Here is a 26,815-nt window from a genome sequence, read left to right as displayed (position 1 = left end):
CGCCGCCCGTTCTGCAGTTGGAACGAGTACAAGCGTACGGTCTCTCGCACGCACTCCGCCACCACGTGCTGCGGGAAGCAGGTGGCTCGCGACAGCCACTTGTAGTTCAGTGGCTGGATCTTGACATTGCCTGCGAGGAGGAGGAACATCGTCACTGCAACAGCAGGCCAAATTTCCGTGTAAGATTCGTAACAACATGCCAGGGAAACGGTCGTTTATAAAGCAGCTCTCGGGGAGTGGTTTGTTTTGGGGGAGCTCAAGCTGTCCCCCGACCTTTGGAGGCCATTCCCGACATCTCCCAGCCCTTGCCAAAGAGCAGAGAGCACACGTCCTCCCCCGGACGTGGAGGGGGAAAGTGGAGGGTGGCCACTGCCTTCTCACCAGGGATAACCACTGTAGGGAACACCAACTCCTCCAGATGCAACGCATCGATGTCCGGCTGGAAGACTGGTCTTCGAACCGCATACGCCGCCTCTTTGCCCTGGAGTTGCTCTCGGAGCACAGCGAAGGTCCCAAGTCCTGTGAGCAGGACACCCTGCCCAGGAAAAAAGACCAAAGGCTGATGAGTGAGTACTGCAGAGATGGGTAAAGTGAAAACTTTGCAACAGGCCCATGTTCTCCATTTGTTTTCTTCCCCTCCTCAAAATACTTGCTCACATCCCTTGGCCAGAGAAAATCCCAGACATTTCCAGCCCAGGGAATACACCTGGGACTGATTCCCAGCCGTTACCCTTGGTATGCACCCAGCATAATCCCCTGTCTCTCTGCTTGGTCTCTCCACTCTGACCACAGGGAAGAGTGAAGCCCCATCGTGCACTGAATACTTCCTCAGACTAGGTCCAGACTTGATTTTTCTCCTGGTTGACCAAGCAGCAGCTGTGGGTACATGAGGCTGTCTCGGTGTGCGGCCACGATGCTCAGGGAGGGATCGCTCCCCAGCGCCCAGGCTGTCCAGGACAAAGAGAGACCAAGAGGCCAACCCACCTTGTCCAGCTTCATCTGTGTCAGGATGTACGCGGACACAGCGTCCCAGATAGCCACAACCTCTGGAAAGCAAGGGAAAGAGGGGTCAGGCTCCAGGCCAGCCAGCTCACAGTCTCTCGGCAAGGGGGCTGTGCCCCCATTTCACACTGCCCGCCTTACTCTGCTCCCGGGGCAGGGCTGGAGCAGAAATGGGGACGTGGGACGGGCTCCGGATCAGGGCTGTGGCCACCTAACCCCCAGAAAGGGATGGCACCCCAGAGCCCAGGATGTGATCTGCCAGCCTGGCAGCACAAGAGGCTCCAGAGGGAAGGAACAGAGGTTCTCCCAGAGGAGACTAGTTCAAAGTCGAGGGCTGATTTACAGCAGAGGCATTTCCAGCTGCCTCACGAGAGCCCTGTGAGAGCTGAAGGACACCCCAGCCCCTGGGATGCAGGACCCCTTTTCATCCCAGAGCCAGAACCCCAAGAGGTACCAGCTCCCAGGAAAAGCTGGCCCTGGGTGGCCCCCCTCGCCAGGGGACCAAGCCATGCCCATGGGAGCCTGGGGGCTGCGGGCAGCGGGGAGTTCTGGTTGCTACATTGTCCCCCGAGCCGTGTGGGACCCTCGGGCAGGGTTCTTGTGGCAGCCCCCAGCCCTGTCCAGCCACCCCCCCGCAGCTTTTGACAGCGGACAGCCCCAGTGCAACCCTTGGGGAAGGAGCTCCCAAACCCCTTACCCTTGGTGGAGAGCCGCAGGAGCGTGGGGAACGAGCTGCTCAGCTCCAAGCTGACGGCCACGGTGCAGCAGCCCTCCATCGCGCTGGCTGCTTGCCCTCAGCTCAGGGAAAGGGATGCTCTTCGCAGCTCCTCTCCCAAAACTCCTCTCTGACGTGCCTCCGCTCTGCCTGTCAGCGAGGGTCCCCCAGCACAGCCCCGCTGCCTCCTGACCCTGCTCCTGGCTGTGGAGCAGCTCCGAAGGGCAGCAGTGGAGAGCCCCTGAGCAGTGCCCAGCAGCTCCCAGGCCTCGCCGGGAAATGCCAGCACCCACGTGGCGCTGGGGAGACCTCCCTGTGATGTGGGGCATCCCCCTGTGACATCAGCCCGCATCATTTGAAGGTGCATTATGACATCAGGCAGGAGACAGCACAGCTGGGGAGAGAGGAGAGAGATTTCGACTCTTGTCCTGGGAAACATTCAACCCTTTCTCCCCAGTCCTGTTCCAAAATCCCCGTCTGCCCCCTGCACCAACATCTTTTGGCGGGGATGGAGTTAATTTTCTCCATAGCAGCCCGTACGGTGCCGTGTGTTGGATCTGTGACCAAACCAGTCCTGATAACACACCAACGTCGTAGTTATCGCTCAGCAGTGCTTCCCAATGTGGTGGGGTGACCACTGGAGCTGCTCCATCACTCCCCCCCCCCCGCCTTCCTCAGCTGGACAGAGGAGAGAAAATATAACAAGAGGCTCGTGGGTCGAGATAAGGACGGGGAGAGATCGTTCCCTAATTACTGTCATGGGCAAAACAGGCTTGATTTAGAAAAAAAAAAAAAATCCAATTTATTACCAATCAAAACAGAGGAATGAGAAATAAAACCAAATCTTAAAACACCTCCCCCAGCCTTCTGTGCTTCCCGGGTTTAAATTTACTCCGAATTTGCTCCCTCCTCCCACCCCAGCGGCACAGGGGGACGGGGAATGGGGGTTGTGGTCAGATCATCACACCTTGTCTCTGCTGCTCCTTCCTCCTCAGGGGGAGGACTCCTCACACTCTTCCTCCGCTCCAACGTGGGGTCTTTCTCACGGGAGACAGTCCTCCACCAACTTCTCCAACGTGAGTCCTTCCCACGGGCTACAGTCCTTCACCAACTGCTCCGGCGTGGGCTCCTCTCTCCATGGGTCCACAGGTCCTGCCAGGAGCTTGCTCCAGCACGGGCTTCCCACGGGCCACAGCCTCCTTCAGGTTCCTCCACCTTGCTCTGGCGTGGGGTCCTCCACAGGCTACGGGTGGAATATCTGCTCCACCATCATCCTTCCTCCATGGGCTGCAGGGGGACAGCCTGCTTCACCATGGTCTTCACCACGGGCTGCAGGGGGATCTCTGCTCTGGCGCCTGGAGCACCTCCTGCCCCTCCTTCTGCACTGGCCTTGGTGTCTGCAGAGTTTCTTACATCTTCTCACTCCTCTCTCCGACTGCAAAAGCTGCCGGTATTTTTATTTTTTTCCTTCTTAAATATGTTATCCCAGAGGCGCTGATTGGCTTGGCCTTGGCCAGCGGCGGGTCCGTCTTGGAGCCGGCTGGCATTGGCTCTATCAGACACAGGGGAAGCTTCTAGAAACTTCTCGCAGAAGCCACCCCTGTAGCCCCCTCGCTACCAAAACCTTGCCACGCAAACCCAAAACACGCAGCATCAAGGCCTTCTCTGTTTCTCACCCTGCCCCCACCAGCGAGTAGGCTGGGGACGGGCAAGAAGTTGGGAGGGGACACAGGCGGGACAGCTGACCCCGAAGGACCAAAGGGACATTCCATACCATATGACATCATGCTCAGCAATAAAAGTTGAGGAAAGAACGAGCAAAGTGTGGGGGGTGTATGTTTGAGGCTATGGCGTTTGTCTTTCCACGTTACTGTTGGAAGCCCTCAACACAAGGAGAAGCAAAAGGTTCAGTTGCCCTAAATTCTGGCATCTGCTGCTATTTCGATGGACCAAAGGAATTTCCCAACAACCTCCAAGAAGATGCCCCCCAGATGTTGTCCGCTCTCTCAGAGTTGCTCCGTTACAGCTTGCAGTGACACCGTTAAAAAAACGTGTAGACGTGGCACTTCGGGACATGGTTTAGTGGACGTGGTGGTGGTGGGTTGACCCCAAAGACCTTAGAGGTCTTTTCCAACCTTAAGATTCCATGATTCTATGATCCTATGATTCTGTGATTCCATGATCCTATGATTCCATGATTCCATGATTCTATGATTCCGTGATTCCATGATTCTATGATTCTATGACGTGTGTTGGGAATCGTTAGGGTTAATAACCTCGCTTAGCACCAGACGTAAAGGAGTTAGTCCAAGGCCGCAAGAGCTGACCAAGAGTAAACTTTCTGATAAAGTTGGTGTTGCTAACACAGAACTCTCCGAAACGGGCAGATGCAAGCAGGATGAGGAAGAAAAGGACCAAGGAAACAATTCCAAGAGAATGAGGTAACTTCAGAAGGCCAGCCCAAGAAAACCAATAGGAATCATAGAATCTTTAAGGTTGGAAAAGACCTCCAAGATCATCAAGTCCAACCATCAACCCAACACCACCATGTCCACTAACCCACGTCCCAAAGTGCCACGTCTACGTGGTTTTTGAATGCCTCTGGGGATGGGGACTCCACCACCTCTCTGGGCAGCCTGTTCCAATGCCTGACCACTCTTTCGGTGAAGAAATTTCTCCTAATATCAAACCTAAACCTGCCCTGATGCAACTTGAGGCCATTTCCTCTTGTCCTGTTGGGAGAAGAGACCAACACCCACCTCACTACAACCTCCTTGAGGTAGTTGTAGAGACCAACAAGGTCTCCCCTCAGCCTTTTACTCTAAGAAGAACTTTTTGGGTGGAAAAAAAGAAGTTGGTTCAGCCAAGCTGAGTCAGGACCTAAGGAAGGGGCTCAGCTCCCCCCGGGGGAACTGCTGCCAACAGGGACCTCACTCTGCACCTTCTGCAAGACCCCAAAAGCTCCTGCCAGCGTGGTGGGATGGCGATGTCGCTTCCCAAAGGAAAGATACAGGGTTTTTTCCCTCTTCTTCCTTTTTTTTCCCCCCTGCTTCCTGCTTTGTGACGAGTCAAAGGTGCCACCAGGTCCCTGCCTGGCCTACAGGTCCCTCCTGTCCCCTCCTCTCCATCCCTGGAGGTATTTAAAAGACACATAGACGTGGTGCTCAGGGATGTGGTTTAGTGGTGGACGTGGCAGTGTTGGGTTAACGGTTGGACTCGGTGATCTTTGTCTTTTCCAACCGAAACAATTGTACGATTCCAAGAAAGAAACGGACCTGTTAGAGCAGGTCCAGAAGAGGAGAACAGGAACGGTCAGAGGGCTGGAACACCTCTGCTGTGAAGAAAGGCTGAGAGAGTCGGGGTTGTTCAGTTGGAGAGGCTCCGGGGAGACGTTCTCGTGGCTGCTCAATAAGGCGGATCTTAGAAGAAAGATGGAGAGAGACTTTTTACAAAGGCCTGTGGCAACAGGACAAGGGACAATGGTTTTAACATGAAAGAGGGTGGATTTAGATCGTCTATAAAGAAGAAACTTTGTACAATAAGGAGGGTGGGATGCTGGAACAGGTTGCCCAGAGAAGCTGTGGATGTCCCATCACCAGAAGTGTTCATGGTCACATTGGATAGGGCTTTGAGCAACGTGATCTAGTGAAAGGTGTCCCTGTCCATGGCAGGGGTGGTGGACTAGATGGGCTTCAAAGGTCCTTTCCAACCCAAACCATTCTAGGAGTCCATCCATAGTTAAGCATGAAAGGTCTTGAATGGGCTGTTGGGCACCAGAAGTGAGGAACAATGGACAAATCCCACTCCCGTCGCTTGAGAAATGGGCGTCATCCTAGAGCAACACCTCTGCTCACGGAAGGCCAGAACTGCAGGTCATGGATGAGTCTCCCGGAAATAATTCCAGCAAAATCCCAAACCGAACCGTCGCCATTTTTCAGGTAGATGTTGGTGCTGTGCTGTGACTCACCTCCAGGAAACGGTTTGCCTCCTCCCTGCCTTGCTCAACCTTGGTGGCCACCAACGTCAGCTCATTCTGGAGTGCCACGAGCTGAGACAAACTGTATTTCTTGGTCTTTTGGTCTGCTGGAGATGTGCTCTCCTCGCTGTCATTGAGCAGTCACAATGAGACGCAGTCTTCTAGCCTAGCCTGGAAAGCAGAGAAGACAACCATCACCGCATGGCCTTTTCCGTAGCTTTGAAGGATCAAAGGACTCCTCATGTCTTGTACCACTCCCCTTGGAGGAAAGAAAAGCCTGTTTTCTGCTGAAAATAATCAAGATTTAACAGAAAACCGGTGGTATGAGATCATACTAGTTGCAAACCCAACTGGAGATCTATTGCTCATGGGAAGATGATTTCAAGAAAGATCCTTTCTCCCCATAACATTAACAAATACAACTGGACAAGAGATCACCTTGAAGACCCTTTACCTTGAATTTTGAAGGTGCCGAGATGGTAAAAAACCCCATTTCTGTTGATGCTTCCGGCTTGAGAGATCAAAGAATGCTCCACAGAGCCATGAGAGTCGTGAACCATCTTTATCCACTCTCTGTTGTCACAGGAATCTTTCTGTGACAGAAGAACCAAAGGGAAACCCACCAACCAGCTGGAAGGACACTGAGCAACACTCCCCCACCCCAAATTTGATGCTGGTGAGGTTTCTGTGACTATTTCTTCTGAGGATGGGGTTTCTTAGGGCTTCTGAGGAGACACAGCCCCAGAGTTGGACTTCTCCTAACACCCCAGAGCATTGGCATGTGGTGAAGCTCTTATTCTCTGCTCTGGTTTTGATGGGGAGCAGAGCATAAGGCTCAAACACAAGAGTTTTGGTAAAACAGAAGCTTTTTTATCAAAATGTGAAACAGGTTCTGGAGTCTTCCAGCCTTGGAGATGCTCAAAACTCAATCGGACATAGCCATGAGCTACCTGCCCTACCTGACTCCATTTGAAGCAGGGGATTTAGATTAGATGATCTCCAGAGGTCTCTTCCAACCTCAGTTATTCTGCGATCCTACACTGTAGACTCCAGAACTCGTTTCCTCCTATTCACACCACCTACTGGGTCTCCTCTGGCTGCTCACTCATGCGTGTAAGGTCATTTGAGATGTTCCACCAGGCTTCCACTCCAAAAACGGCACAGATTTTGCCCAGGTCCTGCAAGACCCACATGGATGTCCTGGAGAAATCATCTTAAATGGCATTAGACACCTACACATGAGCAACTCGGCCTCACAGCAAGTGTCCAAGTGACTTTTGGACATGGGACCTGAAGACTCACCAGCTTCTTGGGAAGTTCACTGTCTTTTGCGATGGCTTCTCTGGCGAAAGATGGAGCTGCAGCGAACGGGTCAAACTCAGCTGTGGGACTCGGGTCTAATCTGATGGGGGCAAAAGCAGCCATGGTATCACGGAAGAAACTCACTGTATCGATACACATGTCATTTTTAGTGGCAGAAATTGATGCCAGTTCCACAAATACGGGGATTTCTGTCTCGTCTGGGGAAAAAAAAGTAAAGGAAAAAGAAAAATAAGAGAGAGAGTTGAGGAATTTCTCTGTTCTGATTCATCTAACACTATTGGATGTGGAGACAGACAAGGACCAAGTGGTCTCCTGTCGCTGTAGCTGATGACTTCCTTCCTTCCAGCCCACCTTTTATTCTGGTCTTGATCCAGGAGGTAAAACCTTTCCTCACACATTCCACAAGTTCCCTCAAAAATTCCAAAACTCCCCTGGGGAACGTCACTCAAAGGTTTTTTTTCACCTTCATTAAGTCTTGGGTCATAAAATCGAGTTGCTTATTCTTGAATTCCTGCTCTTCCTGGACAAAAAACCTAAATAAATAAACAAAAAAAACCCCCAATAAAACCAAAACCAGTATGTGTCTATTGGGAAGAGAAGGAAAGAAGCTCAGTTCTACCTCCTCCTCCTCAAACAAGATGAGATCTTGGCCTCAAACCCAAGTCTTCTCTTGAATTCATCCCTGTAGACCTCCATGATGAATAGGATGCAGCTGGAAGTAATTCCTTCAGCCTGTTACTCAACTTTGAGAAGGAAGGAATCACACCTGATAGGATTTAATGATAAGCCACCACGTGGACTTTCCCAAGAGCAACCAACACAGATGCCCACGTATCTCCTACGGACGTATTCCATCAGGTCATTGAGAATCCTCCTGCAGCTGAAGCATCTGTCTCACAGCATCAATCATGTTGGTGGTCTTCACAGAGAAGGTCAGGTAGTTTTCAATTCTCCACCTGCCATTCAGTGAGCTTTTCCAACCCTCAACCCTTCGCTGTCCTCCATGATTTTAAACTCCTCCAGGAGCTGATTCCTAATGTTGGCGGTAATTCAGTGCCTGCCTGGAGAGACAAAACGACAGCTGAGAGATAATGAACACAAAGTCCCACAAAGCTGGGCCACACATGGCGAGGCACGGGGAGAGGTCCGTCCGGTGTCTGGAGCCCATGACCTGCCTTCCTGGTCTGTGATGGGGGGTGCCCCCAACAAGGGTGTGGGGCTGGGAGTCCAGGAAGGCACATGGGCCCAGCGTGGGGCTCTGAAATCTCCTGTGAAGCCAGGAGGGCTGAGTCCATGGGGCAGGGAACCACCACCCCTCCCAGAGCGGGGCACAGGACCCGGGGCTCCAGGCTGCCTCTCCGTGCTCCTCTCCTGCCCCGACACCCCGTTGTGCGATGTGGGGGATGGTGCTCACTGGAGCCCTGGTAAGAACCTGTTTCCCGCTGTGCCTCCAAAGCACCGCGTGCCCCAAGGGCTGTCACCGTCTGCCCCTTGCCTCTCCCAGCCTCCTGGGGGGACACTCCTGTTTGCCCTAATCTGCCCTGATCGGGGGCCACGTGGTGGGTGGGAAGGGGATCTCCTTTACAGAGACACCCCAGGCATCCGGGCTCCCTCAGCCGCTCTGCTCATGGCGGTGGTGCAGCCAGAGAGGACCCGGGGCACTGGCAGAGGAGAGGGGACATGGACAGGGACACACACCCCCCCAGAGCATAGCTTTGCTGAAGGGGTTTATTGATCATTAGAGGGAAATGGCCCAGGGCTCCCAGGGGGTAGGGGGGGTCATCCAGGGATGATCATCTCCTCCTGCCTCTGGAGGGGGACAGGACAGGGCTGTCACCACCAGTTCCAGTCCTGAAAGGCAGAGCCCAGAATGTGCCTGTAACAGACTCCCACCGTGACACCTGCCTTGGTGGCCTCCCCCCCCGATTCTTACCCAGACACACTCACCCCTATCACCACCAGTGTCAAGCTCTACATAGTCAAAGCACTCCCTAACATACAGGGCTACCCCACTGTCTCCCCATACATCAGTGGTTTAGACCCCAAAACCTCCCTAGATCACTGGTTTAGACCCCAAAAGCTCCCTTAGTGGCTGTTTTTCAGCCCAGAGGTTTCTGAGGTGGATGTTTCTCACACTAAAAGCTCCCCAAGTGGGTGTGTCTGAGACCAAAAGCTCCCTAAATGGGTGTTTCAGAGCCCAAAATCACTCTAAATGGGTGTGTCCGAGACCAAAGGCTCCCTAAATGGTTACTTCTCATCACAACATAAACCTTGCTAAATTACTGATTTTGAGCCCAAAAGCTCCCTAAATTTATGCTTCTGAGCAACCAAGCGCCCTATGTTAGTGTTTCTGAGACCCAGAGCTCCCCATATAAGTGGTTTTGACTGCCAGATCTCCTTAAATGGATGTGTCTGAGCCACAACACTCCCTAAATCAAAGTTTTGGATCTCGAAAGTTACCAAAACACTGTTTCAGAGCCCCAAAGCGCCCTACATAAGTGTTTTGGAGGCCCAAAAGCTCCCTAAGTGAGTGTTGCTCAGCCCAAGAGCTCCCTAAATCCCTGCTTCTGAGACCCAAAGCTGCCAAAATATCTGTTTTTAGAGCCCAAAGCTCCCTTAATTCCTGGGTTAAGCCCCACAGATCCCTCAATTGCTGTTGTGACTCCCAAAAGTTCCTCATACTGGTTTTTCTGAGCCCAAGAGCTCCTCACTTTGTTTTTTTCTGAGCTCAAAATCGCCTTACATGTGTCTTTCTGAGTGCAAAACCTCCCCAAATGGGTGTGAATTCTTGGATTTCAGCCCCAAAGCTCCCTAAGTGGGTATTCCTCAGCCCAAAGCTACCTAAACTGTGGGTTTGGATCCCAAAAGCTGCCAAACTGAGTGCTTCTGACCCCAAAGCTCCCTGAACGGGTTTTCTGAAGCCCAAAACCTCACGAAATTGCTGTTTCTGAGCCCAGGAGTTACCTAAATCAGTGCTTCAGACTGCAAAATGGCTTCAAGTGGCAGTTTCTCGGCCCTACAGCTCCCTAAGTGGCTGTTTCTCAGCCCAAAAGCTCCCTAAGTGGCTGTTTTTCAGCCCAAGAGTTCCCTAAGTGGCTGGCTGTTCCTGACCCAAAAAAAAGTCTATACATGGGTGTTTCTGAGCGCTAAAGTTCAATGAATGGCTTCTTTGAACCCCAAAACCTCCCTAAATTGCTGTTTCTGAGCCAAAAAAAAACCCTAAATGGGTGTTTCTCAGGAAAAAAAGCTCCCTAAAGAAGTCGGTTTAGTCCTAATCTCGCCGAATTGCTGTTTCTGAGCCCACAGCTCCCTAAACTATGCTTTTGAAGCCCAAAAGCTCACTAAATTGCTCTTTCTGAGCCCCAATGCTCTCTAAATCGGTGTTTTGGATCCCGAAAGCTCCCAAACTGTGTTTTCCAGACACAAAAAGCTTCCTAAATCAGTGGTTTAGAAATCAAAAGCTCCCTAAGTGGCCATTTCTCAGCCCAAAAGCTCCACAAATCAGTTGTTCAGACCCCAAAAGCTCCCTCTGTCAGTGGGTTAGACGCCACAAGCTCCCCAAGTGACTGTTTTTCAGCCCAAAACGTTCCTAAGTTTCTGTTTCTCAGCCTAACGGCTCCCTGAGTGGCACTGTCTGGGCCCAAAATCTCCCTAAATAGGTGTGTGTGAACCCAAAATCTCCCTACAAGGCTCTGTCTGATCCCACAGCTCCATGAATGTCTTCTTTGAATCCCTAAACCTCCCTAATTTGCTGTTTGTGAGCCCAAAAAATCCCTACATGGGTGTTTGTGAGCTGCAAGGCTCTGGGGCAGCCCGGGCCTCTCCTCACGGAGCTGCCCTGCGCCTGCTGCCCCCCGTGCTGCCACAGACCCCGGGGCTGGGTCCCGCTGATGGAGGGGGGTGATTTTGGGCAGGAAGAGCTGCCTGTCATGATCCTGTAGCTTTCTGGGGGTTTAGTTCGGGCACCTTCAGAGCAAAAGTCCAATGCCAGAAGCTTCTGTCCAGGCCCTTTCCAGAGGAGTCAGGCCGCCCTGGGAAGGGCCCTGTCGGGGCACAGGCCTCGTCCTGCTGCGCTCACCCAACCCAGCCCGCCGGCCATGGCATCTCGCCCCCTGACCGCAGCTACGCCTCAGCCAGCCAGGACACTGTGCCGGTGCAGACACGGCCTTCAGGAAGGGCCATTTCACCTGGAGCTGTTCTCTCAGCTCTGCCCTCCCTCGGTCCGCTCCTGGGGTCTTGGCCCGCTCAGGGAGGGAGGGGAGGCAGAGGGGAGGCAGAGGACATGACAGGAGGGGAGGGGACAGGAGGGAGCTGCCCTGGATTTGCTCTGCCTTGGCAAGTCTTTCCCAAAATGCGGGTCTGCCTGCGCTCCAGCCACAGCCCTGGGCGGCAGGAGCTGCGTGACGGGAGCCGCTGGCGTCGGCCGGGCCGGCACCTGGCAGGAGACAGGGCTCTGCCCCCGGTCACACCGCCCGTGCTGAGCCCAGCACCCAGGGCCTTCCTCAGGCCTCGCCTTCCCCCGGGGGGTGAGGAGGAGAGACTGTTTCCTCTCTGCTGTGCTGTATTTCCAGCACACATCTGCTGACTTGAAGTCCCCCACGAGAAGAAGGGCTAGCGAGCGTGAAACTTCTCCCAGCAGCTTATAGACTATGTCAGCCAACTCTTCATCGTGCTTGGGTGGTCTATAACAGACTCCCACTGTGATACCTGCCTTGGTGGCCTCCCCCCAATTCTTACCCTAAATCATGGTTTTGAAGACCAAAAGCTTACTAAATCAGTGGTTTAGATCCTGAAAGCTCCCAAACTGTGTTTTCCAGACCCCAAAAGCTTCCTTAATCAGTGGTTTAGAAACCAAAAGCTCCCTAAGTGGCTGTTTTTCAGCCCAGAAGATTCCTAAGTGGATGTTTCTAAGCCCAAAATCACCCTAAATGGGTGTGTCTGAGACCAAAAGCTCCCTAAATGGTTAAGTCTCTTCACAAAAAATTGCTAAATTTCTGGGTTTGACCTCAAAAGCTCCCTAAATTTATGCTTCTGAGCAACAAGGCCCCTAAGTAAGTGTGTCTTACTTAGGTGATCTATATCAGACTCCCACCGTGACACCTGCCTTGGTGGCCTCCCCCCCGATTCTTACCCAGACACACTCAACCCTATCACCACCATCGTCAAGCTCTACATAGTCAAAGCACTCCCTAACATACAGGGCTACCCCACTGTCTCCCCATACATCAGTGGTTTAGACCCCAAAACCTCCCTAGTTCACTGGTTTAGACCCCAAAAGCTCCCTTAGGGGCTGTTTTTCAGCCCAGAAGTTTCTGAAGTGGATGTTTTTCACACTAAAAGCTCCCCAAGTGGGTGTGTCTGAGTGAAAAAGCTCCCTAACTGGGTGTTTCGGAGCCCAAAATCACCCTAAATGGGTGCCTCTGAGACCAAAGGCTCCCTAAATGGTTATTTCTGATTACAAAAAAATGGCTAGAAGCTCCTTAAATTTATGCTTCTGAGCAACAAAGTGCCTGATGTTGTGTTTCGGAGCCCCAGAGCTCCCTAAAAAGAAGATCAGGATGCCAGCACCTCCCAAACTCAGTGTTTAGGACCCCAAAGCTCTCTGAATGGGTTTCCTGAAGCCCAAAAGCTCACTAAATTGCTGTTTCTGAGCCCAGGAGCTGCCTAAATCAGTGCTTCAGAATGCAAAATGGCTTCAAGTGGCAGTTTCTCGGCCCCACAGCTCCCTAAGTGGCTGTTTCTCAGCCCAAAAGCTCCCTGGGCTCCAAAAATCTCCCAAAATAGCTGCATGTGAGCCCAAAATCTCCCTAAATGGTTACGTCTGATCACAAAAACCATGCTGAATTACTGGCTTTAAGCCCCAAAGCTCTCTAAGTGGGTATTGCTGAGCCCAAAGTTACCTAAACTGCGCTATTGAATCCCCCTGCTTCTACAGTACTTTTGGGGGAACATTTGTGCTCCCGTATCCACGATAAAGTCGAGTGAGTCTGCTTTCAGGGCCTTAAGGGAGATTAAAAGGTTGCTATTCTTTAAGGAGAGCCGGTCTTGGTTTAGGGACCCTGCTGGCTCCTCTATGGTCCCTGCCACACCTTTCCCTGCTCCTGATGTTGTCCATCCATTTTTCTCAGTTCCTGTCTCAGGGGACTGTAAGGACACTGTTCCTGCGGCTTAAGCAGCCCCTCCTTTCCCGCTCTTTCCTTGCTTTTCTGCTGGACTATCGCTGCTAATTGAGCATAGGGTACCCCATCGATTTGGCGTGGGGGCACCCCCAATTTTAAGGCTTAGTGAAACAGTTCTTTACGAGACACTTGCCCAGAGCCCCGACGTGTTTTCATTTGTTGGGTGCTTCCCTGCAAAAATCCTCCAACTTTGAGTAAGGTAACAGCACGTGTTAACAGGTCTGCCCGTGAACTTACTCAAGGAGGACCTCAAAAAGGCAGCATTACAGTTTTTAGCGCTGAGGGAGTTTCTCGCAAAAGTTGATTTACACCCTTATCGCTCGGAGCTGTCAACCACGGCTCAGGGAATCTCCCTGTCTGGGGAAGACGCAGACAGCCCAGCAGCCAATTTTTCTGAACGGATGCTTGCCGTGCCTCCCCACCCCACTCTTCCCCCACCTTGTTTTGTCTCCTTGTGGCCACCAGCTGGTTCCCAAGGCTGGGCCTGGCCAGAGGAGGGAGCAGAGGTGGGGTCTCTCACGGGGTGGAACTCTGCTCTCCTGGAAGCCAGGGCTGTGCTCTTGGCTTTTTGCCCTGCCCCCTCCCCTCCCCATCCTCAACTCTACCACCTCAGGGTCACTGCAGCCAAGGCTGCCGCTGCCTTTCAAATCCCCAACCACTTCTTCCTTGTTCACCAGTGCCAGGCCCAGCAGAGCACCTCTCCTCCTTCTTTCCTCCACCACCCCTGCCAGGAAATGTGCACTAGAAATCTCCTGGATCGCTCCATCCCTGCTGGATTTGTCCCTCCAGCAGACACCAGAGTGGTTCAGGTCCCCCACGAGGACCAGAGCTGTGAACAGGAGGCTTCTCTCACTGGTTCTTTCTGTGCTGGTTTCCCGGGGAGAGCGCGAGCACCACCTGCATCGTCCTGCCTGTGTGTTGGGATGTGCACGTGTTCGCGCTGTGGGGTGTGCGTGGACTTTATTCCCTCCTGCCCCTGCGAGCAGTTCTGGGATCACCCGTGGGGTGTGTGTGTGCAATCCCTTTAGATGGATCCATCACCAGGCACAGACCAGCCAGTCCAGATGGGAACAGCTCCAGACCTCTTTATTTTGTCTTTAGAGGTGGATCTTGGCAGCTGAGAAGCCTCCAAGCGCCTTCGCTAACAGCCACCGCTCCCGGCACCTTCCCCTCTGCTGCGGTACCAGCATCTAGTTGTAGGGAGGAAGAAAGAAAAGCAAATGATTGTATGGACAGAGAGAAGGCAGAGAAATCCTGCAGGCGTAGCTCAGGCCACCCATGATGGCATCTGCTTGCGATGAAGCTTCAAGGTGTCACTTCAGTGGGAGAGGCCCCTGATGCCCAAGCCCAGGAGAAGGTCCCAGGTGCAGCTGGTCAGCCTGGGGCTGAGTCAGGTGGAGCTGAGACCTTGGATGTCCCATACAGGTGTCCGCCCTCGGGGCAAGGTGTCTTGGGGCAGGACTCTGCAAGGGAAGGACGTGCTCTCTGTTTGGAAAGGGGAGAGCCAGCCATCACAGGGATCCCTCTGTCTTCAGACAGGACTTTTACATCCCACATGGAAAGCCAGTTCTGGGTGCCCAGGCAGTGCCCCTTGGGTGTCAGGGAGGTCCAGCCCAAACCCACCCTCCAAAACCCGCTTCTGCCACACGAGGGCTGTCAGAGAAATGCCCTCTTTCCCCCCAGGGCTGCCCTCCGTGGAGGGATGGGCCTTGCAGCCGGAGGAAGCACCGTGCCTTTTTGGAGATAGTTACCAGGGGAGCTGCCTCTGCCGCTCTTGACGCCGCCTGTTGTTCTCAGCGACGTGCCTGAAAATGTTCCTCCGCGCTTGGTGCGGCTCCAGCCTGTTGAGGACCTGGACCGCTCGTGGGGAAAGGTGGCTGCAACGACAGGGAAACATCGTCCCTCAGCATCTGTCCTACGCAAGCCCCAGATGCAGGGACGGGGGACCTGGACATCTCTGCGGGGTCATGGCTGCTCGACTACCCCAGGCTGTGTCCAGAGCCAGCGCACACTTACTCAGGCTGGAGTCTCTTCAGCTGGGCTGCTGCTGCCATCTCCTCTGCTGGGAGAGGGTTTTCCGTCTTCCTCCACCTCTCATTGACCTCCTTTCTCCTGGGCTGGGCCGGAGGGTGGGGAATCCAAGGGCCTCCAGTGCCGAGTGCCTGCCAAGGAGGAGATGCTCTCAGCAAACCAGACGGCAGACAGAGGTGCCGTTCCCCAGAGGACCTCTTGAAAGGAGCCTGCAGCAGGACCTGGGAGCCGGCAGACTAAGCACCACGTGCCCGTCACCACGGCTGATGGCTGCTTTTGCCCCTCGGATCCTGCTGCCCATCTCTCCCCCACGGGGATGAGCAGGCAAACCCCTGCCCTGCAGCTGGGTGTCAGTCCTGCTCCAACCCCCTGGAGACCCCCGACAGAGAGGGTCGCTGCTGCTCTCAGCGGTGTCAATCACTGCCCGTACCTGGGGTGGCTGGCGATCCTCCCCTGCAGCCCAGGCTTCCCACGCCGCCCATTCTGCCTTCGCTTGCTGTCGTCGCTCTTGCCACCGCGTCTTCACTTGCTCCCACTCTGCAGACAGCTGCCAGACCTCCTGGAGGGGACGGAAACGCAGCAGCAGGCAGGATTAGTCTCAGCTCCTGCAGCAGCTTCCTTCGGCTCTGACCCGTGGTGGTGCCCCTTGCCTCAGCCGGTCGGTCGGCAGCGCTTTGCCCCTACCAGGTCAGGGGCCGTGGAGTCACGCCAACGCATGGCGAGCACGGCTGAGTGACCAAAGACCTCCACTGCCAAGCGCCTAGGAAGGACTTGGACATTTTCCATAGCCCCTGGCCAGAATAAAGTGTTTCATGGCAACCTTAGTCTGGAGAAGAGGAGGCTGAGGGGAGACCTGATCGCTCTCTACAACTACCTCAAAGGAGGTTGTAGTGAGGTGGGTGTTGGTCTCCTCTCCCAGATAACAAGCGAGAGGACGAGAGGAAATGGCTTCAAGGTGTGTCAGGGCAGGTTTAGATTGGACATTAGGAAAAATTTCTTCACCCAAAGAGTGGTCAGGCATTGGAACAGGCTGCCCAGAGAGGTGGTGGAGTCCCCATCCCTGGACGTGTTCAAAAAACGTGTAGACGTGGCACTTTAGGACATGGTTTAGTGGGCATGGTGGTGTTGGGTTGACGGTTGGACTTGATGATCTTAGAGGTCTCTTCCAACCTTAATGATTCTATGAGTCTATGAACCCCTGGGACAATAACAGGCGAGAAGGGTGTGTAGCACCTTACTTTTTGTGAAGAAGATCTGAAGGGGGTGACAGGCAGGTTACAAGGAACGCACGCCAAGGGATCCTTTCAGATCGGCTCTCTGCACAAAGAGGCTTTAGCCGAGTCTCAGCGGCACGGTAGTTACAGCAAGGCACAGCACGTACCTGCAGCGCTCTCTTGCAGCCTTCGGAGGACGGGATTGCAGCAGTGGGCCTGGCTGGAGGAAATGGCTCCTGCCTGCCTGCCTCCTTCGTCTTGGGGGAGCTGCCTGGACATGGCGGGAGCACGCTGCAAAGAGACACCAGGAGGAGTCGGCACGAGCACGGGGCAATTTGGTCTCCCACTTTCATCGGGTATCAAAGCTCCCCAGGCTGGCAGAAGAAGCGGGGGAGGTGGGGCCGTTTCCCATGGCAAGGGGGAGCCTTTCCTGAGCCCCATCGGACAGATGGGAGAGGACTGCACCTCAGGTCTGTTGTAAGGGCAAGCAAAGTGATGTGGGGAGCACTCAACGTCCACCACCTTCCCCACTACGGGGCCTGCGATGGGGCAAAGAAGCTCATACAAAGCATGGGGCCTGTGCCAGGGACCTTCCCGAGTCCCTACAGCCACTGTCCAAACGGGATGTCTCTCCTACATGGGTGCAAGGACCCCTTTCATCTCTTCCCACAAGGGTCTCACCTGGCAGAAGTCTTCTTCTCCATGTCTGGCTGCCTGGTGCCTGGCCCCTGGCTTGGCAGTACGGGCAGGGAGAGCTTCACGCGCCTCTGCAGCAGCTTGTCAGGACACCCCTGGGAAGCTGGGAAAGAAGGAAGCTCTTCAGAGCAGCCCCGTGGGGAGTGCGTTTTAACGGGGCTGCGGTCACCCAGTGTGGGGCAGGGCCCACCTGGACAGCGGGACCTGTTCCCGTACCTCTGCTGATCCTGTGCTTTCCTGCAGCCTTCTTGTGCCAGGTGGAGAACGCCTTGGCCACCGATCTGCTGATCACAAGGAACTTAAACCTGGAAAGCAAATGGGGACACAGGCTTGAAGAAGGGTGACCCCTGCCCTCTGCAGCTCCCCAGCACTAATCCTCCTGACTGTCGTGCGAGGCACGGCATCCCTTTTCCTTGGTGGCCGTGCACAGGTTTTCTTGGCAATCTGCCCCCAACACCAGAAAATATAGCTTAAGGTCCTCTCCGTGTGCAGCTGGTTCTCTCTGATGGAAAGGACGGCAGGCTGGGCGTGAGAAACGCGATCACGATGCCCGGTCGGTCCAGGAGAACACACGCGTAGCCCCAGATCAGCGTTATTTAACCAGAAACCAGTCGCTTCAGGACTTTGGTTGGTCGAGGGCTGCAGAGGAAAGGCACTCACCTCGGGAACGCTTGGGCAGGCGCAGCCTGCATCCCCCGAGCGGTGGTTGCTCCACCGGAGACCTCTGCACCTGGCATCCACAGCCTCTGCAAAGTGACACGGAGCTGTCAGAAGGTTTCCAAGGCAGTTCTCTTTTGGCTCCCAAAGGAAGCAGACCTGTCTCCCGCTCCAAAAGAAAGCCACTTCTCCAAACCAGTCTTCCAAATCCTCCTCCATGAGCGTTAGCCCTTGCTCTGCTCTGGAGAAGCTGCACGGCAAACGCTGAGACTGCGCAATAACAGTGCCGGGCTTTTTGCAGGGCAAGGACCCAGAAACTCAGAAGAAACTTTCTTTGCTAATGGAGAAGTCAGCGGGGGCGAGCGTGGGGAGAGGTGTTTGACTGGCCTGCCACGTCCAGGCTGGCCGAGGGCGATTGGCTTGCTCGCCCTTCAATAAGCTCCCAAAGAACGGAAGCAGCCCTCAAAACCTGAGCAACTTACCGTGCGAAGCAGCGCAATCCGGCTGGCCTTCCTCTCCAGCCCTGTGACACAGTTGTAATAAAACCGCATGCACAGGACGTCGTCTTTGCAGGACAGAACGCCAATGTCCTTGAAGGCGAAGGCGAGGCGCCGCCCGTTCTGCAGTTGGAACGAGTACAAGTGTACGGTCTCTCGCACGCACTCCGCCACCACGTGCTGCGGGAAGCAGGTGGCTCGCGACAGCCACTTGTAGTTCAGTGGCTGGATCTTGACATTGCCTGCGAGGAGGAGGAACATCGTCACTGCAACAGCAGGCCAAATTTCCGTGTAAGATTCGTAACAACATGCCAGGGAAACGGTCGTTTATAAAGCAGCTCTCGGGGAGTGGTTTGTTTTGGGGGAGCTCAAGCTGTCCCCCGACCTTTGGAGGCCATTCCCGACATCTCCCAGCCCTTGCCAAAGAGCAGAGAGCACACGTCCTCCCCCGGACGTGGAGGGGGAAAGTGGAGGGTGGCCACTGCCTTCTCACCAGGGATAACCACTGTAGGGAACACCAACTCCTCCAGATGCAACGCATCGATGTCCGGCTGGAAGACTGGTCTTCGAACCGCATACGCCGCCTCTTTGCCCTGGAGTTGCTCTCGGAGCACAGCGAAGGTCCCAAGTCCTGTGAGCAGGACACCCTGCCCAGGAAAAAAGACCAAAGGCTGATGAGTGAGTACTGCAGAGATGGGTAAAGTGAAAACTTTGCAACAGGCCCATGTTCTCCATTTGTTTTCTTCCCCTCCTCAAAATACTTGCTCACATCCCTTGGCCAGAGAAAATCCCAGACATTTCCAGCCCAGGGAATACACCTGGGACTGATTCCCAGCCGTTACCCTTGGTATGCACCCAGCATAATCCCCTGTCTCTCTGCTTGGTCTCTCCACTCTGACCACAGGGAAGAGTGAAGCCCCATCGTGCACTGAATACTTCCTCAGACTAGGTCCAGACTTGATTTTTCTCCTGGTTGACCAAGCAGCAGCTGTGGGTACATGAGGCTGTCTCGGTGTGCGGCCACGATGCTCAGGGAGGGATCGCTCCCCAGCGCCCAGGCTGTCCAGGACAAAGAGAGACCAAGAGGCCAACCCACCTTGTCCAGCTTCATCTGTGTCAGGATGTACGCGGACACAGCGTCCCAGATAGCCACAACCTCTGGAAAGCAAGGGAAAGAGGGGTCAGGCTCCAGGCCAGCCAGCTCACAGTCTCTCGGCAAGGGGGCTGTGCCCCCATTTCACACTGCCCGCCTTACTCTGCTCCCGGGGCAGGGCTGGAGCAGAAATGGGGACGTGGGACGGGCTCCGGATCAGGGCTGTGGCCACCTAACCCCCAGAAAGGGATGACACCCCAGAGCCCAGGATGTGATCTGCCAGCCTGGCAGCACAAGAGGCTCCAGAGGGAAGGAACAGAGGTTCTCCCAGAGGAGACTAGTTCAAAGTCGAGGGCTGATTTACAGCAGAGGCATTTCCAGCTGCCTCACGAGAGCCCTGTGAGAGCTGAAGGACACCCCAGCCCCTGGGATGCAGGACCCCTTTTCATCCCAGAGCCAGAACCCCAAGAGGTACCAGCTCCCAGGAAAAGCTGGCCCTGGGTGGCCCCCCTCGCCAGGGGACCAAGCCATGCCCATGGGAGCCTGGGGGCTGCGGGCAGCGGGGAGTTCTGGTTGCTACATTGTCCCCCGAGCCGTGTGGGACCCTCGGGCAGGGTTCTTGTGGCAGCCCCCAGCCCTGTCCAGCCACCCCCCCGCAGCTTTTGACAGCGGACAGCCCCAGTGCAACCCTTGGGGAAGGAGCTCCCAAACCCCTTACCCTTGGTGGAGAGCCGCAGGAGCGTGGGGAACGAGCTGCTCAGCTCCAAGCTGACGGCCACGGTGCAGCAGCCCTCCATCGCGCTGGCTGCTTGCCCTCAGCTCAGGGAAAGGGATGCTCTTCGCAGCTCCTCTCCCAAAACTCCTCTCTGACGTGCCTCCGCTCTGCCTGTCAGCGAGGGTCCCCCAGCACAGCCCCGCTGCCTCCTGACCCTGCTCCTGGCTGTGGAGCAGCTCCGAAGGGCAGCAGTGGAGAGCCCCTGAGCAGTGCCCAGCAGCTCCCAGGCCTCGCCGGGAAATGCCAGCACCCACGTGGCGCTGGGGAGACCTCCCTGTGATGTGGGGCATCCCCCTGTGACATCAGCCCGCATCATTTGAAGGTGCATTATGACATCAGGCAGGAGACAGCACAGCTGGGGAGAGAGGAGAGAGATTTCGACTCTTGTCCTGGGAAACATTCAACCCTTTCTCCCCAGTCCTGTTCCAAAATCCCCGTCTGCCCCCTGCACCAACATCTTTTGGCGGGGATGGAGTTAATTTTCTCCATAGCAGCCCGTACGGTGCCGTGTGTTGGATCTGTGACCAAACCAGTCCTGATAACACACCAACGTCGTAGTTATCGCTCAGCAGTGCTTCCCAATGTGGTGGGGTGACCACTGGAGCTGCTCCATCACTCCCCCCCCCCCGCCTTCCTCAGCTGGACAGAGGAGAGAAAATATAACAAGAGGCTCGTGGGTCGAGATAAGGACGGGGAGAGATCGTTCCCTAATTACTGTCATGGGCAAAACAGGCTTGATTTAGAAAAAAAAAAAAAATCCAATTTATTACCAATCAAAACAGAGGAATGAGAAATAAAACCAAATCTTAAAACACCTCCCCCAGCCTTCTGTGCTTCCCGGGTTTAAATTTACTCCGAATTTGCTCCCTCCTCCCACCCCAGCGGCACAGGGGGACGGGGAATGGGGGTTGTGGTCAGATCATCACACCTTGTCTCTGCTGCTCCTTCCTCCTCAGGGGGAGGACTCCTCACACTCTTCCTCCGCTCCAACGTGGGGTCTTTCTCACGGGAGACAGTCCTCCACCAACTTCTCCAACGTGAGTCCTTCCCACGGGCTACAGTCCTTCACCAACTGCTCCGGCGTGGGCTCCTCTCTCCATGGGTCCACAGGTCCTGCCAGGAGCTTGCTCCAGCACGGGCTTCCCACGGGCCACAGCCTCCTTCAGGTTCCTCCACCTTGCTCTGGCGTGGGGTCCTCCACAGGCTACGGGTGGAATATCTGCTCCACCATCATCCTTCCTCCATGGGCTGCAGGGGGACAGCCTGCTTCACCATGGTCTTCACCACGGGCTGCAGGGGGATCTCTGCTCTGGCGCCTGGAGCACCTCCTGCCCCTCCTTCTGCACTGGCCTTGGTGTCTGCAGAGTTTCTTACATCTTCTCACTCCTCTCTCCGACTGCAAAAGCTGCCGGTATTTTTATTTTTTTCCTTCTTAAATATGTTATCCCAGAGGCGCTGATTGGCTTGGCCTTGGCCAGCGGCGGGTCCGTCTTGGAGCCGGCTGGCATTGGCTCTATCAGACACAGGGGAAGCTTCTAGAAACTTCTCGCAGAAGCCACCCCTGTAGCCCCCTCGCTACCAAAACCTTGCCACGCAAACCCAAAACACGCAGCATCAAGGCCTTCTCTGTTTCTCACCCTGCCCCCACCAGCGAGTAGGCTGGGGACGGGCAAGAAGTTGGGAGGGGACACAGGCGGGACAGCTGACCCCGAAGGACCAAAGGGACATTCCATACCATATGACATCATGCTCAGCAATAAAAGTTGAGGAAAGAACGAGCAAAGTGTGGGGGGTGTATGTTTGAGGCTATGGCGTTTGTCTTTCCACGTTACTGTTGGAAGCCCTCAACACAAGGAGAAGCAAAAGGTTCAGTTGCCCTAAATTCTGGCATCTGCTGCTATTTCGATGGACCAAAGGAATTTCCCAACAACCTCCAAGAAGATGCCCCCCAGATGTTGTCCGCTCTCTCAGAGTTGCTCCGTTACAGCTTGCAGTGACACCGTTAAAAAAACGTGTAGACGTGGCACTTCGGGACATGGTTTAGTGGACGTGGTGGTGGTGGGTTGACCCCAAAGACCTTAGAGGTCTTTTCCAACCTTAAGATTCCATGATTCTATGATCCTATGATTCTGTGATTCCATGATCCTATGATTCCATGATTCCATGATTCTATGATTCCGTGATTCCATGATTCTATGATTCTATGACGTGTGTTGGGAATCGTTAGGGTTAATAACCTCGCTTAGCACCAGACGTAAAGGAGTTAGTCCAAGGCCGCAAGAGCTGACCAAGAGTAAACTTTCTGATAAAGTTGGTGTTGCTAACACAGAACTCTCCGAAACGGGCAGATGCAAGCAGGATGAGGAAGAAAAGGACCAAGGAAACAATTCCAAGAGAATGAGGTAACTTCAGAAGGCCAGCCCAAGAAAACCAATAGGAATCATAGAATCTTTAAGGTTGGAAAAGACCTCCAAGATCATCAAGTCCAACCATCAACCCAACACCACCATGTCCACTAACCCACGTCCCAAAGTGCCACGTCTACGTGGTTTTTGAATGCCTCTGGGGATGGGGACTCCACCACCTCTCTGGGCAGCCTGTTCCAATGCCTGACCACTCTTTCGGTGAAGAAATTTCTCCTAATATCAAACCTAAACCTGCCCTGATGCAACTTGAGGCCATTTCCTCTTGTCCTGTTGGGAGAAGAGACCAACACCCACCTCACTACAACCTCCTTGAGGTAGTTGTAGAGACCAACAAGGTCTCCCCTCAGCCTTTTACTCTAAGAAGAACTTTTTGGGTGGAAAAAAAGAAGTTGGTTCAGCCAAGCTGAGTCAGGACCTAAGGAAGGGGCTCAGCTCCCCCCGGGGGAACTGCTGCCAACAGGGACCTCACTCTGCACCTTCTGCAAGACCCCAAAAGCTCCTGCCAGCGTGGTGGGATGGCGATGTCGCTTCCCAAAGGAAAGATACAGGGTTTTTTCCCTCTTCTTCCTTTTTTTTCCCCCCTGCTTCCTGCTTTGTGACGAGTCAAAGGTGCCACCAGGTCCCTGCCTGGCCTACAGGTCCCTCCTGTCCCCTCCTCTCCATCCCTGGAGGTATTTAAAAGACACATAGACGTGGTGCTCAGGGATGTGGTTTAGTGGTGGACGTGGCAGTGTTGGGTTAACGGTTGGACTCGGTGATCTTTGTCTTTTCCAACCGAAACAATTGTACGATTCCAAGAAAGAAACGGACCTGTTAGAGCAGGTCCAGAAGAGGAGAACAGGAACGGTCAGAGGGCTGGAACACCTCTGCTGTGAAGAAAGGCTGAGAGAGTCGGGGTTGTTCAGTTGGAGAGGCTCCGGGGAGACGTTCTCGTGGCTGCTCAATAAGGCGGATCTTAGAAGAAAGATGGAGAGAGACTTTTTACAAAGGCCTGTGGCAACAGGACAAGGGACAATGGTTTTAACATGAAAGAGGGTGGATTTAGATCGTCTATAAAGAAGAAACTTTGTACAATAAGGAGGGTGGGATGCTGGAACAGGTTGCCCAGAGAAGCTGTGGATGTCCCATCACCAGAAGTGTTCATGGTCACATTGGATAGGGCTTTGAGCAACGTGATCTAGTGAAAGGTGTCCCTGTCCATGGCAGGGGTGGTGGACTAGATGGGCTTCAAAGGTCCTTTCCAACCCAAACCATTCTAGGAGTCCATCCATAGTTAAGCATGAAAGGTCTTGAATGGGCTGTTGGGCACCAGAAGTGAGGAACAATGGACAAATCCCACTCCCATCGCTTGAGAAATGGGCGTCATCCTAGAGCAACACCTCTGCTCACGGAAGGCCAGAACTGCAGGTCATGGATGAGTCTCCCGGAAATAATTCCAGCAAAATCCCAAACCGAACCGTCGCCATTTTTCAGGTAGATGTTGGTGCTGTGCTGTGACTCACCTCCAGGAAACGGTTTGCCTCCTCCCTGCCTTGCTCAACCTTGGTGGCCACCAACGTCAGCTCATTCTGGAGTGCCACGAGCTGAGACAAACTGTATTTCTTGGTCTTTTGGTCTGCTGGAGATGTGCTCTCCTCGCTGTCATTGAGCAGTCACAATGAGACGCAGTCTTCTAGCCTAGCCTGGAAAGCAGAGAAGACAACCATCACCGCATGGCCTTTTCCGTAGCTTTGAAGGATCAAAGGACTCCTCATGTCTTGTACCACTCCCCTTGGAGGAAAGAAAAGCCTGTTTTCTGCTGAAAATAATCAAGATTTAACAGAAAACCGGTGGTATGAGATCATACTAGTTGCAAACCCAACTGGAGATCTATTGCTCATGGGAAGATGATTTCAAGAAAGATCCTTTCTCCCCATAACATTAACAAATACAACTGGACAAGAGATCACCTTGAAGACCCTTTACCTTGAATTTTGAAGGTGCCGAGATGGTAAAAAACCCCATTTCTGTTGATGCTTCCGGCTTGAGAGATCAAAGAATGCTCCACAGAGCCATGAGAGTCGTGAACCATCTTTATCCACTCTCTGTTGTCACAGGAATCTTTCTGTGACAGAAGAACCAAAGGGAAACCCACCAACCAGCTGGAAGGACACTGAGCAACACTCCCCCACCCCAAATTTGATGCTGGTGAGGTTTCTGTGACTATTTCTTCTGAGGATGGGGTTTCTTAGGGCTTCTGAGGAGACACAGCCCCAGAGTTGGACTTCTCCTAACACCCCAGAGCATTGGCATGTGGTGAAGCTCTTATTCTCTGCTCTGGTTTTGATGGGGAGCAGAGCATAAGGCTCAAACACAAGAGTTTTGGTAAAACAGAAGCTTTTTTATCAAAATGTGAAACAGGTTCTGGAGTCTTCCAGCCTTGGAGATGCTCAAAACTCAATCGGACATAGCCATGAGCTACCTGCCCTACCTGACTCCATTTGAAGCAGGGGATTTAGATTAGATGATCTCCAGAGGTCTCTTCCAACCTCAGTTATTCTGCGATCCTACACTGTAGACTCCAGAACTCGTTTCCTCCTATTCACACCACCTACTGGGTCTCCTCTGGCTGCTCACTCATGCGTGTAAGGTCATTTGAGATGTTCCACCAGGCTTCCACTCCAAAAACGGCACAGATTTTGCCCAGGTCCTGCAAGACCCACATGGATGTCCTGGAGAAATCATCTTAAATGGCATTAGACACCTACACATGAGCAACTCGGCCTCACAGCAAGTGTCCAAGTGACTTTTGGACATGGGACCTGAAGACTCACCAGCTTCTTGGGAAGTTCACTGTCTTTTGCGATGGCTTCTCTGGCGAAAGATGGAGCTGCAGCGAACGGGTCAAACTCAGCTGTGGGACTCGGGTCTAATCTGATGGGGGCAAAAGCAGCCATGGTATCACGGAAGAAACTCACTGTATCGATACACATGTCATTTTTAGTGGCAGAAATTGATGCCAGTTCCACAAATACGGGGATTTCTGTCTCGTCTGGGGAAAAAAAAGTAAAGGAAAAAGAAAAATAAGAGAGAGAGTTGAGGAATTTCTCTGTTCTGATTCATCTAACACTATTGGATGTGGAGACAGACAAGGACCAAGTGGTCTCCTGTCGCTGTAGCTGATGACTTCCTTCCTTCCAGCCCACCTTTTATTCTGGTCTTGATCCAGGAGGTAAAACCTTTCCTCACACATTCCACAAGTTCCCTCAAAAATTCCAAAACTCCCCTGGGGAACGTCACTCAAAGGTTTTTTTTTCACCTTCATTAAGTCTTGGGTCATAAAATCGAGTTGCTTATTCTTGAATTCCTGCTCTTCCTGGACAAAAAACCTAAATAAATAAACAAAAAAACCCCCCAATAAAACCAAAACCAGTATGTGTCTATTGGGAAGAGAAGGAAAGAAGCTCAGTTCTACCTCCTCCTCCTCAAACAAGATGAGATCTTGGCCTCAAACCCAAGTCTTCTCTTGAATTCATCCCTGTAGACCTCCATGATGAATAGGATGCAGCTGGAAGTAATTCCTTCAGCCTGTTACTCAACTTTGAGAAGGAAGGAATCACACCTGATAGGATTTAATGATAAGCCACCACGTGGACTTTCCCAAGAGCAACCAACACAGATGCCCACGTATCTCCTACGGACGTATTCCATCAGGTCATTGAGAATCCTCCTGCAGCTGAAGCATCTGTCTCACAGCATCAATCATGTTGGTGGTCTTCACAGAGAAGGTCAGGTAGTTTTCAATTCTCCACCTGCCATTCAGTGAGCTTTTCCAACCCTCAACCCTTCGCTGTCCTCCATGATTTTAAACTCCTCCAGGAGCTGATTCCTAATGTTGGCGGTAATTCAGTGCCTGCCTGGAGAGACAAAACGACAGCTGAGAGATAATGAACACAAAGTCCCACAAAGCTGGGCCACACATGGCGAGGCACGGGGAGAGGTCCGTCCGGTGTCTGGAGCACATGACCTGCCTTCCTGGTCTGTGATGGGGGGTGCCCCCACCAAGGGTGTGGGGCTGGGAGTCCAGGAAGGCACATGGGCCCAGCGTGGGGCTCTGAAATCTCCTGTGAAGCCAGGAGGGCTGAGTCCATGGGGCAGGGAACCACCACCCCTCCCAGAGCGGGGCACAGGACCCGGGGCTCCAGGCTGCCTCTCCGTGCTCCTCTCCTGCCCCGACACCCCGTTGTGCGAT

At 53.6% G+C, this 26,815-nt stretch overlaps 1 protein-coding gene and 1 long non-coding RNA gene across 3 annotated transcripts; both read right to left on the bottom strand.

Moving 5' to 3' along the window:
• Nucleotides 1-1,726: 1,726 nt before the first annotated feature.
• On the bottom strand, nucleotides 1,727-7,524 carry LOC129201090 (uncharacterized). Of its 2 annotated transcripts, XR_008575275.1 has the most exons (5): nucleotides 7,368-7,524; nucleotides 6,996-7,213; nucleotides 6,148-6,286; nucleotides 5,685-5,864; nucleotides 1,727-2,111 (listed from the first exon to the last, which is right to left on the bottom strand). It is a non-coding gene; the product is annotated as an uncharacterized LOC129201090 (long non-coding RNA). The 2 variants fall into 2 exon arrangements; XR_008575274.1 differs by having other exon boundaries at nucleotides 6,996-7,524.
• Nucleotides 7,525-20,128: 12,604 nt separating this feature from the next.
• Nucleotides 20,129-25,800, bottom strand: LOC129201091 (E3 ubiquitin-protein ligase RNF213-like). Its single transcript, XM_054812258.1, has 5 exons — nucleotides 25,770-25,800; nucleotides 25,398-25,615; nucleotides 24,550-24,688; nucleotides 24,087-24,266; nucleotides 20,129-20,513 (listed from the first exon to the last, which is right to left on the bottom strand). The coding sequence occupies exons 2-4, from the start codon at nucleotides 25,554-25,556 to the stop codon at nucleotides 24,262-24,264; spliced, it is 303 nt and encodes a 100-aa protein (XP_054668233.1). The 5' UTR covers nucleotides 25,557-25,615; nucleotides 25,770-25,800; the 3' UTR covers nucleotides 20,129-20,513; nucleotides 24,087-24,261.
• Nucleotides 25,801-26,815: the final 1,015 nt, after the last annotated feature.

Source organism: Grus americana, unplaced genomic scaffold (genome assembly GCF_028858705.1).
Source record: "Grus americana isolate bGruAme1 unplaced genomic scaffold, bGruAme1.mat scaffold_776, whole genome shotgun sequence".
Classification (NCBI taxonomy): domain Eukaryota; kingdom Metazoa; phylum Chordata; class Aves; order Gruiformes; family Gruidae; genus Grus; species Grus americana.
Note: the sequence above shows the minus strand (reverse complement) of the source record. Positions and strands in the feature narration are given on the sequence as shown.